The 14,990-nt window shown below is 58.0% G+C and overlaps 1 protein-coding gene across 29 annotated transcripts in view; it reads left to right on the top strand.

The window, feature by feature from the left end:
- The window catches only part of ABLIM2 (actin binding LIM protein family member 2), a 150,498-nt gene that overhangs the window by 63,282 nt on the left and 72,226 nt on the right, over window positions 1–14,990 (top strand). For all 29 annotated transcript variants that reach the window (XR_014264435.1, XR_014264436.1, XR_014264438.1 and 26 more), the window contains 2 exons: window positions 1,698–1,824; window positions 4,829–4,922. Coding sequence is in view for 2 of the 29 variants with exons in the window: in XM_082464365.1 (XP_082320491.1) it covers window positions 1,698–1,824; window positions 4,829–4,922 (221 nt within the window). In the remaining 27 variants the exon portion in view is untranslated. The remainder of the gene's footprint in view (window positions 1–1,697; window positions 1,825–4,828; window positions 4,923–14,990) is intronic.

Raw genomic sequence — 14,990 nt, 5'->3', positions numbered from 1 at the left:
AGAGCAGAGTCTGGCGAGCCCGCCGTGCGTCGGGCGTGTCCCGGAAGCGTCAGCACCTAGACGTGCGGGCTCTGCTGTCTTCATATGAGATCTGTCGTTGAATGTGACCGCCCTGCCCCACCCCCCTGCTGGATACAGGGCTCCACACGGAGAGGAAAGAGGCTTGTCCAGTGTGACCCTGAGGAGTAGGGCCAGGATTGGAGCCAGGCTGCTGGACCTTGGGCCTCATTCTTTCATCTAGGGTGGGGGGGTCCCTGCCTGGCTGAGCCCGGGAGCTGCTGAGTCCCTCAGGGCACCCCCTGCTCGCCTCTGCTCATCAGGGCCCTTTGGGGTCCCCAAGGCCCTACCCTTGTCGTGTCCCTGACACACACAGATGTACACGGACATACTAGACACACACATACACACACAGACAAGACACATAGAGACACACACATGCAGCCACACACAGACACACGCAGAGACGGATAGACCTACATCCAGACATACGCACATGTATGCCACACACAGACACACACACACAAATAGACTCACGCAGGGACACACATTCACACAGAGACACATACACTCATGCACATGACACATCACACACACAGGCACTAACACACGCATACATAGATACACTCATGCACACACACCCCTGCACACAGTCACATACAGATACACTGTTTGCACACAGACGTGTAGTCACACAAAGATACAAGTGCACATAATCAGACACAGCACATGCACGTAAGACACACGTATACATACTCGATACAGACATGTTCACACACCCCAGGCAGGTCATGCTGCCTGTCTCTGCCCCTGACGTTGCCGGGCCTGCTCCACCCCCTGGTCCTTCAGCACACGTGGCACTGACTGTGGGAGCCCCCGGTGCGGCTGCCCCTGGCTGGAGGGGTCGGGAGGCAGCAGGGCCGTGTACTGAGCACCCGAGACCCCAGGGGGGGCTTGATCAGGGACGGGCGTGGCTGGAGGGGCAGGGGGGAGACCGGTCAGGGGCCCAGACCAGGCTGGGGGCCATGGGAGGGAGATCACCCATCCCCCGGACATGAAGGCGCTTCCTGGGGCCTGGCTCCGACCTGGGCTGAGACCAGGAGCAGGAGCGCGGGTGGTCAGCGTGTCCCATGTCCGGGATGTGGCGCGGATGGCCACAGAAGGAGCTCAGAAGCCGGGGCCGGAGGGCTTCCTGGGAGGGGCACCCTGGCAGGTGAGCGCTCAGAGGACAGGCATTGGGGCTCCAACCTCTCTAAAGCGGCACCTTTCCTGGGGGGGCACAATTAGGTTCAAAGTCCACCTGCCAACAGAGCAGGACAGGCGATGCCACCCAGAGCTCCTGCCATCATGGCACCCTGCTGCCCAGGCCATGCTTGGGGCAGTGCCCACCGCAGGGTGCCCATGTGCAAGTCCACATCTGCTTCCGCAGGCCCGGACGCCCATCTCTGGAAGGTGGGGCCTCTGTCTGGTTCATCCTGGTATCCCGGGCTCGCGGCCTAGGCTGCATGCAGTTGGCGCTCAATGTGCGCTCACACCGGCCGTCGTGTAACGCCCGCAGCTGGACGGTTCCCCCTGTCCTGGCCCCCAGCCCGCTCTCACTGCCCCTGTGGTGTCTGAAGTCCCGGCGGTGCAGGGCCGCCACCCCGCTGCTCTCGCCCACGCCCACGAGGATGACGGCTGTGCTCCGTTCTTTCTTCCAGGTTGCAAGGGCTGCGGGGTGGAGATCAAAAATGGCCAGTCCCTCGTGGCCCTGGACAAACACTGGCATCTGGGCTGCTTCAAGTGCAAGACTTGCGGGAAACAGCTGAACGCGGAGTATATCAGCAAGTGAGTGGGCGGGGCTCGCTGCCCTGTCACCTGGGGGCGGGGCAGGGCTCGTCCTGTGCCCACCCTCCCGCATGCTCGGCCTTTCTCCTGCCCTCCTGCCAGCTCCTCCCATCTGTGCCAGGGGAGGAGCCCCGGCCGGGCCCCTCTCCCTACCAGCCTTGCTTCCTCAGTGTGGTTTGCAGACACTCCCATGCTGTTTCTGTTCACTGGGACAGAGATGTTAGCGCTCTCACCTTTGACCTTGTAAAACAACTCCCCGCACGGCACCTGGTGCCACCCTCGCTCGTGGATTTCGCCCCCCTTGCTGGTGCCTGCATCCTCTGCAGAATGCAAAGTGGGCGTCAGCTGAGGCCGGCAGCAGAGCGAAGAAGAGAGGGCTGACCGGGCTCAGGTGTCACGGGTGTGACAGCACAGCCCCGTCTTCTGCTGCAGGGCCATCGGGTAGCTCCCGCTGGCCGACACAGGGTCCCTGATGTGTGCTCAGGATGCAGCGATGGCTGGTTTGGGGTGCGGGGGGAGCGCTGTTATCCAGAGGCCGTGGGGAGCGAGCTTCTGGGGATTGGGCCCTGAGCAGGGGCAGCTGGTCTGCCAGGAGTGGAGGTGCATTCTCATCCCTGGAGATCAGGAAACTGAGTCGGGTGAGCCCCCAGACAGCACAGGGGAGGGAAGGGTTACAGGCTGAGCTTAAAGGAGCAGCTTCTCTGAGTGCAGAGCAGCTCCCTCCTGCCAGGAACGGGCTTTTTTGGCAACTTCTATCACAGACTGTGCTAGTTCTTGATGCCCTGAGGGAATAGAACCATCACAGGCATTGACTGGGGTGAAAAACTGCTGCAATAAAACTTCAGAGAATAAAACACACACACATACATGCATGCACACACATGTGCACACGAGAGTGCGTGTACACTGGGGGAATCCGAATCGGGCCGCTGCATGTGCCACTGTCAATTTCCTGGTGGACCTTGTACTCTAATTCTGTAAGGTGGGATCCTTGGGGAAACCTGGGGAAGGCCATCCTGGTTTCTCTGTCCCGTTTCTTACAACTGTGTTTGGATCCACAATTATCTCGAAATCAAACATTGCCGGTGAAAGTCCCCACACCAAGATGAGCCTCTGTCCAGGCTGGGGGGGTTTCTGGCCGCTTGGGCCAGGACCTGTTGCCTCTCATAGTAAAGGGAAGGGGTGAGTGACAGGCCAAGGCAGCCTTGGGGACAGAGCACTTAAAATAAAACAGAATGATGCCCAGCCCCCAGAGCGCTGCAGCCCCTCTCACCCACACAGCGTGTATGTTACTTAGCAGCCTCCGGAACAGCCCCGGAATTGATGATGAGGGCGCGGTGGTGTTGCCATGGAGACGTTAATCTTTGAACCTCCTGGGTTTGCTGCATGTGCAGCCTTTTGTGGGGAGAGGTCAGGGCCCTGAGGTCAGGGCATTTGAACGTGGACCCTAAGGGCCCAGTATACACGTCCCCTCCCCTGTGGAAGGAAGGGCTGCTTCGTTTCTGAGGCTGCAGAGAAACACCGGGACCTCACCCCTCCTGCCGGCATCTGTGTGACCCAGACAAGGTCCCGAGCTTTGAGGAAAAGAGGGCGCCACTAGCTGCAGTCTCCCAACAGCTTGAGAAATCTCACCTTCTGTTAGCAGCTGAGCAAAAATCAAAACCAAACTGGGGCTAACACGGCAACTTCAGCAGCGCGGGGCGGGGGGAAGATGTACCAGAGTAACGCCCCCGACCCTGCACCCGCCGTGCCAGTTGCCTCCACATCCAAGTCCCATTGGGCTGGACCTGGGGCCAGGGGGACAGCCCCGGTTGGCGATGACAGTGGCAATGGCCTCAGCCACCGAGTGCCAGGCGCCGGCCATACCTTGTCTTACTTAGACCTTGCTCTTACCAATCCCACTTTACAGCCAGGAAGCTGAGGCCCAGACAGGTTAAGTGACAGCTGGGACTGGGCATTTGAGTGCAAGGCTGTTCACTCACCGCTGCCCAGCAGGGAACGCTGGCACCACCTCCGACATCGTCACTGCCCCTCGTCCCGTGGTGCTGACCGCATGATGATAATTAAAGAGCTCCGACTGCAGGCCAGATGCTGTCCAGGCCTTGTGCCTGCGTTGTCTTCCGTCCACCACCTGCAAACCAGCTGTCTCCTTACAGTTCAGTGAAGGGGGCTCAGCGTTTGAGCAGCCCGCCCACGGCTGCCCAGATATTCAGGAGCAGCGCCCACAAGGGTGTCCCGCTCGTCCCAATTTCTCAAAGCCACAAGCCACGCGCGTGGCGCGTAGTAAGCCCGCCATCACTGTGCGCGGGAAGCGTGGACGCATCGCCGCCGTGTGGTCCTCCCGCTCCTTCCTGCGCAGCCTGATGCCCCTCGCCCCTCGGGTTTCGAGAGCAGGAAGCTCCCAGCCACGCCCAGGAGGGTGAGGGTCGGTCCCAAGGCACACCTGCCACTTGGCATCTTGTCACCCTCAGACCTGGTCTCCAATGTGGGCGGCTTGGTCACACCCCCTTGTCGGCTCATGTTTTTCTCCAGCGCCCCAGACCCCTTTCAGAAGGAGCAGGAAGCCCCCCGATGGGTAAATAGACTATTTCCCACCCCAGATGTTAAACATCGGGCAGAATGAACTGGAAGGAAGAGCCACGTCTGCGGAAACGTCTTTTATTTCCCAGACGCAGCTTTGATTCCTTGGGCTCAGGCTTTGGAGCCCTCCACCAGCCCTCGCTCGCCCCCTGGGCAGGCGGCCCCACCTCTTACACCTCAGTCTGTCCATCTGTGAAATGGGACAATCTTTGTGGTATTTCTCGCGGGGCTGCCCTGATGACCGAGGGGCCGTGCTGGTGCCTGTAAGTGCCCCATACACGCTGTTCAAGGGCTGTGCTGTTATCCAGAGTAGGAGGAAGTGGGCGTTTGCCCCTTGGACGTGGCCGCTGTCGTTGGCGAGGACTGTCGGGGCCTGGGGGTCCTGGGGGTGCCCCCGCCGTCCTGACTGCCGGCTCTGTTGCAGGGACGGGCTGCCCTACTGTGAGGCCGACTATCACACCAAGTTCGGGATCCGCTGCGATGGCTGTGAGAAGTACATCACGGGGCACGTGCTGGAGGTAAGGAGGCCAGCCGGGAGGCCGTGAGCGCCACCCTCGCCCGCTCGAAGTCCTGCTCCGGGCGCTGGGGCCTGCCCGCCCCCTAGGAGTTAACAGAGAGGATAAGAAGGTGCCTCTCGTGGCGTCTGCGGCGTATGTTTGTGCAGGAACCCGCGCCCCTGAGCCTTTGCCTCCCAGCTCTGCCAGAGGACACCTTCCAGGGTCTGCCCAGTGAGCGCCACCTCCTCCAGGAGTATTTCCCTGCGACACTCTCTCACCTGTGCCCTTTACACGTTGGCAGAGAGGTGGGAAGAACTTGCGATCCTGGTTCAGCCCTTTGGCATCTAGATGGGAAATCTGAGGCTTGGCGGGTTGAAAAGGGAGCCTGGGAGGCAGGGCTGGGTCCACAGAGGCGGCCAGGTCACCCAGCGATTTCAGGTTGGGGCATTTCTGGGGTGCTGACAGGTGCGTTTCTTGGTCTGGGTGGTAGTTACATGGATGTGTCCCTTTGTGAAAATAGCACGTGTTATGCACTTTACTACATTTGTTCAGTAAGATCAATCCCATGGGGTGAACAGGACCAAACCCACCCACCTGATGCTCTGGCCCAGCCTGCCCCTCCACCCCACTCTGCAGCCCCTCCTGGGCTTTGCGCTGGGGCAGGTGGATGGGCCATCCCTCGGCGAGCATATGGTCTGTTGGGGAGGGCAAAGGTAACCAGAGGACCTGGGGGATGGGGAGGGGGCAGAGCACTGGGAGGGGAGGGGCCCTGACCCAGCCTAGGGGCCTGGGAGCCTTTTCCGAGGAGGTCACAGAAGCAGCCTCTGGGGGTGGGAAGAGAGGTTGGGGTCTGAGGCTGCAGGGCCCAGGCCACCATCCCAGACAAGGGCTTCTGAACCCTGGAAAGCCTGGGTCGGATTTGCATACTAGAGAGCTCCCTCAGGCTGCCGCTGAGGCTGGACTTGAGGCCAGAGGCCGGGAGGCCAACCAGGAAGGGCTGGGCATTCCCGCATCCCCAAGGACTCCTGCCCTGCCCGCCCCACAGCTAGAGCCCAGGGGTAGCAGGGCTCAGAATGCCTTGGTGAATTGCACATTGAGCCCTGAGCTGCTTTTCTTGAAATTACACTTGACATCAGAGCTGCAGGGAGAGAGTTGCCCCAGGGCCTCAGCTCCAGGTAGCGGGGAGGGGAAGGGGGTGGCCACACCCACCCAGAGGGCAGTGAGGCCCTCCCCACCATCTCCCCATTTCCCAGATGCCACAGCGGGAATGGTCCCAGGCTCTGTGCAGGGCTGTGCCCTTCTCTGTCCAGAGGCCCCTGCGGGGGGCTGTGATTACACCCTCATTGACTGTAGAGAGTTTGCAAAGCACAAACAAGGGGGGAAGTCACTGACATGCGATCATATTTAGCTGAACTTTTTGGCTGGATTCCTTCCAGTTTTTTCTCCCTCCACGTGTCAGAGTTGGCATCAAACCATTTATACATTATATCCTGATTTTTTTCAACTCCCACGTCCTATTTAATAGATTCCTATGTTTTTGTTTTGTGTTTTATGGGTCTTTTTGTAAACAGCTTTATTGGAATATAGTTCACATACCACGCAATTCACCCGTGTAAAGTGTGCGATTCGGTGGTTTTTAGTATCTTCACAGAGCTGTTCACCCATCCCCACAGTCCATTTTAGGATGTTCTCTTCACCTCAAGAAGAAGCCTGTACCCCTTAGCTATTCCTCCCCTACACCCTGAACCCGTGGCAGCCACCAATCTACTTTGGTCTCTGTAGAGTTCCCTGTTCTGGACACGTCATATAAATGGAATCATCCACTATGTGGTCCTCTGTGATTGACACCTGTCTCACAAGATAACATTTCCAGGTGCATCGTACATGAGAGTGTTTCAGTGTTGCATCATATTTCATTGTAGGAGTAGACCAGAATGTTTTAGGCTGATCATTCATTGTTGGACATAGCACCGTTTTCCCCTTTTTGCTACGATAAATAACACTGAGATGAACATCTTTTTTTATTGCATTTCTAGTTTTCCTTAAGATTAATTCACAGAAGTGTAGAAACTGAGCCAACAACCATGAACTTTGTAAGGGTTCTTGACACTTACAAATTGTTTTCCAGAAAGTTTATTCTGATTTACATGCTTATCAACAGAACACGATCTTTCCCATCTCCCACCCTGGCTGTAACCTTTATGAAATCCTATGTCAAGTTGATAAGGGAGAACATGGGGTCTCGCTGTTGTTTTCTTCCCTCCCACCCCTAGTGGTGCCGGCTCTTCTTTGTCATTTTTAGCCAATCAGAGTTCTTGCATTTCAGTTATCTTCCGTCAGCATTGCCTGTTTATACACTGGGGGCTTCATGTTTTTCTTACGGAGTTGGGCGGGTGGTCACATAATGAGACTGTTGACATCTCGTCTGCTGAACATCTTGTATGTTTTTCTTGGGTGGTGATCACGCCTCATGTTTGTACGCCCATCCTCCGAACGTGCACGAAGGATGCGTCCTCCCCCCGTACCCCACGGTGACGTCTCACCTGGCCCTCCTGTCTCTCCAGGGCTCTCTCCTCACCCAGACCCTGCTGCAGACCCTGCTCTGGGGGAGTCTGGGCACCCGCCACCTCCGGCAGCAGCACTGAGGCTTCTGGAGGATTCCCCCGGCCAGGGCCCCACCTGCCACAGTGGCTGGCAGTTCAAGCCTGTTTCTCTCTGTTCCCCCGAAAGACTCTTCCAGACCTTCCTCGCTCTCCTGGGCTGCTCCCCTCCCACCCCAGCCAGCCAGCCACAATGACCTTGTCTAAGATTTAACAGAGAGAGGGTCAGACGTCACTCAGGGCTGTCTGCAAAGCTTCTACCCCACCCCCTCCTGCCCTTCCTGACAGAGGCTCTGCCTCTCCTCCCAGCCACAGCCCCCAACCCTGTGCTCCGGTCCGAACCCCGCCCGCCTCCTCTGGAGCCTTACCCTGCCATCTCCTTTCCTCCCTGGGGGCCACAAGGCACCCTCCTGGTGGCTGGTTGAAACAGCTCAAGTCGCCCCCATTTGAAAAGACTAGAAACCTGTCACCCTCACCTGTCCAGGTCCACCAGCCGCTGCACCGTCTCTTTGAGCAGCTCCCCAGAGCACCGGCCCCCCAGCCCCGCCGTGCCGGCCCCCTCCCGCCCTCCTTGGTGCCCTCACTCTGTGGGCTCGTGTCCGTGTGTCTGGGAGAGCTTGTGCCGGGCTATCGGCCACACGCAGGGCCGAGCCCACTCGAACCCAGGAGGCCCAGCCGGGCTCCCGGTGCCTGTTCTTCGCCCGACCGCCTGGCCTCTCCCTGCGTTAGATGTTGGTTTGTGCTCTGTTTCATGCCGCGCTGTGATACCTGATGGCCTAAGCGGGGAGCCTCTTAGGCTCTGTGGGCCGAGCAGTTGTCGCTACAGGTGTGCGACTGGAGCCTGGCCCGCTTCCGGCACCCTTTGGGGTGGGCGGGACACACCAGACACAGCCCCGGCGGCCCGGCCCGCCTCTCCAGGTCCTGATCCTGAGCCAGCACTGTGCCTGCCGAGGCCGCTCCATAGACGTCAGCAGAACCTCCTTGGGGATCCGGCGGGTCGTGTCTGCGGAGCGTCCCCCAGCTCAGCGCCGGCCACGAGGTCGCTGATGGGGGGTGGAGGCTGCACTGCCGTCGCTGGGCCGTCAGCGGGCCTCCCCCTGGTGGACCAGGCGGGGAGGGCAGGGGTGATTGCGTCCGCAGTGTTAGCGTCCCTGGTCCTTAATGGGCCAAGTACGGACTCGGGGTGTGTGGGGCCTGTGGATGGGGCCCCTCTGGCGCACTCGGGTTTATCCTCAGGAGGGGACCGCCTGACTTGTGAGGAGCAGGAGAGGAACAGGCCTGGGGTGGAGGATGGAGAGACTCCCGGGGAAGATGAACGCTTCTGCCTTCGCCCCTGCGGGCGGGCGGGCGGGCGGGTGGGCTCCGCGGTGTGTGGCAGTTGAGTCAGCGGGCACCCTCCCCAGCGAGGCGGCGGCAGCTGCGGGCGGGCGGGCGGGGACGAGCCGGCTCCACAGAAGGGAGCAGCCGCCGTGCTGGCACCACCTGGGCTCGGCCCGGTGCGTGCTGGCACCCAGCTGGGCGTGCAGTGGGCTCCTGAGGGGCGGCAGGTGGCAGGGGGCAGGACCTGGAAACGAAAGAGAAGGACCCAGACCGCTGGCTGGAGGGTGAGGGCATCTCTGTGCCCCGTCCTCACGGTCACACTGTCTGTTCCTGCCAGCCCGTCCCGGGAGCGGGGCTGGCCAGGGGCCGAGGGGCCGACTGCTCGGACCGGGCTCTGGTGCCGGGACCCCGTGCAGGTAGGAAGCTCCCTGGGCTGATGGGGAGGCCACACTGGCTGCAGGTGGGTGGGATTGCAGGGAGCGGGGCAGATCAGCCAGGTGCAAGACCCCCAAGGCACCTGCCACCCCACCCCGATTTGCCTCCTGAGGTGCTTTCCTCTCTGGAGCCTGAGTAGGAGAGCAGCCCGGGCCCCTTCCCCGCCCCCTGCAGGAGCCCTCAATCTGTGCCGCGTCTGCGTGCGCCGGGCCCGGTGCCATCTTATGCTGGGCGCCCGCCCGTGAAATGTGCATTTGGTGGTAGTGCAGTTCCCCCCACTCGCTCTGTCACTGTAAATATTTAGCATCCTCTACTGCATGTTTTCCTGCATCCTGCGTGTCTGGGGTGTCTGTCCTGAGGAACCTGCTCCGTGCTGGGTCTGGGTGTGGGAGCGTCCTGGGTCCGGCGGGGACCTGGGAGGGGCTGACACAAGCCCCCTCCCCATCGCGGGGTTGGCTGGCCGGGAGGGTTGGGGGGGGGGCCAGGGCGAGGAGCAGAGGTAGGGGGCTGGGAGCAGCCCTGCTGCTGTGCTGACTCCTGGGGATGGAGTCGCTCCACAGAGAGAGCTGCAAGGTGGCTGTGAATTGCCAGGGGACGGTGGTCTAAGCAGATCAACCAGACCAGAGCTGGATGACTGGAGGGGGAGTTGAGTGAGAGGGAGTCCCTGGCCGAGTCCCTGCCACCACCTTGCTCTCTACTGGTTCTCACAGTATTAGCAGGAACAGGTGGGTGGGGGCGGGGAATGGGGTGCGTTTTGCTCAGCCCCATCCTCCTTAACCATGGTGGGCCGCTGTCTGAGCCCCACCTGCCTCCTGCAGCCTGGCTGTCTCCATGGTAACGAGAAGCCCAGGGTCCTCCTGGGACCACTAATTAATCCCTTCCTCCCTTTATTCCTTCCTCTGTGCTTCCATCCCTCCCTCCCTCCTTCTTCCTTTCCTTCCGCTCCTCCATCCAGCACCCACCTTCCTGAAGGCTGTGTCCCACCCTGGCCTGGGGGCTGAGTTCCAGGTGAGGACGGTGGCAGGCGTCCCCCGGCCTGACCTGGAGGAGCCCTGGAGGGAGGGGGGCGGCCAGCTGAAAGTTTCTCCATTTCAAATGGACTCTCTCCTGCGACTCCAGACGCTGGTGTGTTTATTTCTTCCTCTTTTCTCCTTAGCACTTCCTTTTCTCCCTCTTAAGCCAGCAGGACTTTTATCACTGGGAGAAAACAAACCCTGAGTTCTGAACAAATAAAGGCATTTCCTAAGGACAGAGGTGAAGTCAACTTCCCAAGACCCCAGCTTCTCTCTCTTTTTAAAACTTAATGAATGTGTTTATTTTAAAAACACTCTCAGAGGGAATACCTGTTTATCATAAAAGAAAAATCATCCATAATGAATGTCATCACCCAGAAAAACTACCATTAGCATTTAGATTTCATCCTTTTAGATTGTGTGCACACACACAGATACACGGACACACACACACACACAAAGACACACAGAGACACAGAGATACACATAGACATATACACAGACACAGAGATATTCACAGACTTATACACAGACACACACAGAGGCACAGAGATACACACGGACACACACACATACAGACACACAGATACACAGATACACACACATAGAGACACACACAGGGACACAAAAATACACACGCATACATACACAGACACACACACACACATACAGACACACAGATACACACAGGGACACAAAAATACACACGCACATACACAGACTCACACACACACACACGTAGAGACACACGCCGACTTGCCTTCAGCCTGACGCCACGTCCCTGCTCAGCGCCCAGCAAGGATCAGTGTCTCCAGCCCTTGTCCTTAACCATCGGTCCATCAGCGCGTTCCCAGGCATCTGGGTTGAGGAAGCCCGGCAAGGGCGCCAGGCCGACGTCCTTACTGCAGGACTTCTCAGAGCCTTGATAGCTGATGTGCCCGGAGGTGGGGTATGTTACCTCTCTGCTCCCACACTCACTGGTCAGTACCCCCCTGTCCTCTAGGACCCCGTTACGCATGCCTGGCGGGTACTGTTCTCTCGTTCAGAACATCTTTATGGGACAGCCCCTCTGCGTGCAGCTCTGCTGTAGGACCTGGGACAGCAGAGAACGAGGGGACAAGGCTTAGTCCTGGAGTGGTCACCCCAGTCCTGGAGCTGGAGGAGAGAGAGGAACAGAGCCCAAACAGTCAGGGAACCACGCCAGCCTCCATGTGGTCCCCCAAGACCCTGAGTCCGGAACGAGACCCAGAGCCCAGAGCGAGCCTGTCCCAAGGCCTGTGGCGTCAGCAATGGGGAGGGGGCAGGGCTGAGTCAGGGGTTCTGGGGAGGGTCTTTGCTGACATGGCACAGAGCTGGGAAGGTCTGGGGTTGCAGGCCCCTCTGTGAGGGCTGCCAGATGCTCCCCCCTCCCCCGACTGCATCCTTCCTGCTAAAGATTTTGATGAGCTTCTCGGTAAATTTCATTTGATCGGTGCGCTCTGGATCCAGTTCTGGTCATTCACAAAGGAGACTAGAGCTTCAAATTGGGGATATGCCAGGAGCAGCCACTGGGAGCTGGCTGGTCTGGGCTGGGGGATGTGTGCCCTGCAGCGGGGACCCAGGGGAGGGCTCAAAAGCAGGCGGAGGCACAGCCGGCTCTCCAGGGAATGGAAGAGGCCATGGATGGCTTTAGGGAGGAAAAGGGGGTGCCTGCTTCCGATGGGGTAGGGGAGGTCCATCCCTCCGTGCTTCCCACAGCTGGGGGAGGGGGGAGGGGTTGGCTGCTCCTCTCCGCAGGGAGGGGAGGGAGTTTCTGGAGCCCAGAGACACTGCCACATCTCCACGGTGCCAGCCCGGTCCCTAATGCCCACGGTAGGGCCGTGCTCAGTACCCTCCACTCTGCCTGGGTACCGCTGAGGAACAGAGCTCGCTCTGTCCCCCCGGAGGCTGCGTTCCTAATGAGCCTGGTTCTGTCTGACGAAAGATGACAGCCCCTTGTCAGAAGGCACAAGACATCGTTTTCAAACCACGCACTGCAAAATCTCATGGGCTTTTGATACACTTTTAAAATCTGTGCCATCTTGAGTCCCACCTGGGTAAGGGGCTGCGCTGCCTGCCGGGCTGGGGGCTGGGCTGACGGCACAGATGACTGAGGCCCTTCTAGGACAGTTGTGGGGAGGAAAGGGCTCTGACGGAGCACGGACTGCTGCTGGGTTCCGATCACGTGGAACGCCCCGGCCACCGTGGCCACGGCGAGACAGCGGGAGCAGCAATGGGGATTGATGCAAGAGGTGAGGACACTTTTATTTTTGACTTCATGAACCTGTCTTAGTCGGCTCGGGCTGCTCTGCTATGAGCTGCGAGGCTTAAGCAACAGACGGTTACTTCTCACGGCTCTAGAGGCTGGAAGTCCAAAATCAACGTGCCAGTCCGCTGGGTTCCTGGCTTGGAGAGGGTCACCTTCTCCCTGTGTCCTCCCATGGCAGGGAGCTCTGCTGTCTCATCTTGTAAGGACACTAGTGTCCTTATAAGACATCATGGGGGCCCCACGTGGCTTTTCATGGCTTAATAACCTTCCATTGTGTTTATCACACTCACATTTGGACATTTGGGCTGGTTCCACCTTCTGGCTGTTGGGAATAATGCTGCTGTGAAGATTTATGTATGCGTTTTTGTGTGGACCCATGTTTTTATTTCTTTTGTTCTCTTCTTTTTTCTTAAATACCTAGGAGTGGAATTGCTGGGTTGTATGGTAGTTCTGTGTTTAACTTTTGGAGGCACTGACAAAGTGTCTTCCACAGTGGCAACACCATTTTACATCCCCACCACCGATGTGCAAGGGTTCCAATTTCTCCATATCCTCACCAGCACTTGTTATTTTCCATTTTGTTTTGTTTTAATTATAGTCGCCCTCGTGGGTGTGAGGTGGTATCTCATTGTCGTTTGGATTTGCCTTTCCTTAATGACAGTGATGTTGAGTATCTTTGATTTGCTTCTTGGCCGTTCCTGTATCTTCTTTGGGAAAAAATGTCAGTTCAAGCCATTTGCCTATTTTTTAACTGGACTGTTTGTCTTTTTGTTGTTGAGCTGTAAGAGCTCTTTATATATTCTGATCCTAAACCCTTATCAGATCTATGATTTGCAAATATTCTCTCCCATTCTATAGTTTGTCTTTTCACTTTCTTGATAACGTCCTTTGATGCACAAAAGTTGTTAATTTTTAGGAAGTCCAACTTATCTACTGTGTTGTTGCCGCTCACGCTTTCCGTGTCGTATCCAAAAATCCACTGCCGAATCCGGGGTCAGCAAAATATACCCCTGTGTTTTCTTCTGTGGTTTTATACTTTTGTGGGAAAACTCTTTTACTGGCACGTAACACACAGAGGAGTCCATGAATCTCACGCACTGGACACACCCAAGCCACCAGCACCCAGACCAAGAAAACACGTGCCCAGCACCCCAAACAGCCCCCTGGGGCCCCCAAGGCAGCCGCCACACCCTGCCTCTGACCGTACAGATTCATTTGCCTCGTTTTGAACTTCGTACAAATGGAATCTGCTCTGCGGTGTCCGGTTTCCTTCCTCAGCCTTGCGTCTGTTCTAGGCCTCCAAGTTGATTGCTCAGGGCATGGGGTTTGGGGGTGCGTGGGTATGGGGTGCACACCACAGAGTCAGGGACCCCCCCCGGCTGGGGACAGAGGCCACAAAGGCCAGACTTCTGGGCGCCAAGCCTGGCTCCACCCCCTCCTGCTGTGTGACCTTGCTCAGCTTCCTCCACCTCTCTGTGCCCTGATGGAAACAAAGATAGTCATGAACCTCACAGGCTGTCACAGGATGAAGACCAGTTAGTGTGTGAAAGGGCTTCTTGCCTCTCCCTGTAGAAATAAGCGGTATCCCCGTTGCTGCTATTTTTGGAGACCGGGGGCGTTTGCCAGCTGCTGGGTTGGGGGGTGCTTTCCAGAGGGAAGAGTGTGGACGCTGGGCCGGCCCCTGGCAGTGGCCGCAGGGCTGTTTCTCTGCTCAGCCTTAATTCTCATTGGCCGGGCTGGGGTTTCAAGCCTGTCCCCTTACAGACTGTCCCCACGGCTTTCTCTCTCCACCTGGCTCACGTGTAGACATGCCGTGTAGATGTGCTGTGTAGACACCAGTGTGTGCTTTCTCCCCCAAGTGGCTGTCACAGAACTCCTGCTGTTTGATGTCATGAGGGTGGGTTGTCCCCCCGACCCAGAGTGAAGGGGGTGCCTGCCTGAGGAAGGCGTGAGGACAGGTCAGAGGTCACAATGTTTAAAGTTCGTGAGTCGTCAGTTGACAACTGGGACCTGATAACAGGTGGTTTCTGTTAAAGCTACAGCGCTGTTCCAATGCCCTGTTTGTACCTCAAGGACGGAGCTGCTCTGACCGCTCAGCATTTTAAGGCTGAAATGGCAGCTTCACCCTCACTATGCCTGGGCCCAGTGCCGCAGTGTGACCTGCTCCCCAGATAGATCCCTGAGACTAGGGGTTCCTGCAGTGGCCCTGTGCCAGGCCCTGCCCTCAGAGGCTCACTGTCTAGTGGGGAAGAATCACCCGAAATAATTGTCAAACCCTGTGAAAATGGGGCTGTGGGAGCCCAGAGCAGGGAAGCAATCACGGGAAGCTTCCAAGAGGAGGTGGCGTTGGAGATGAGATCGGGAACATTCGAGGTGGTCCCGGGTGGGAGAGTGGGGAGGGCAGTCCAGGTGGAGGGGGCTGCAGGTGCAAAGG

Source organism: Balaenoptera physalus (genome assembly GCF_965194825.1).
Source record: "Balaenoptera physalus genome assembly, chromosome: 5".
Classification (NCBI taxonomy): Eukaryota; Metazoa; Chordata; class Mammalia; order Artiodactyla; family Balaenopteridae; genus Balaenoptera; species Balaenoptera physalus.
Note: the sequence above shows the minus strand (reverse complement) of the source record. Positions and strands in the feature narration are given on the sequence as shown.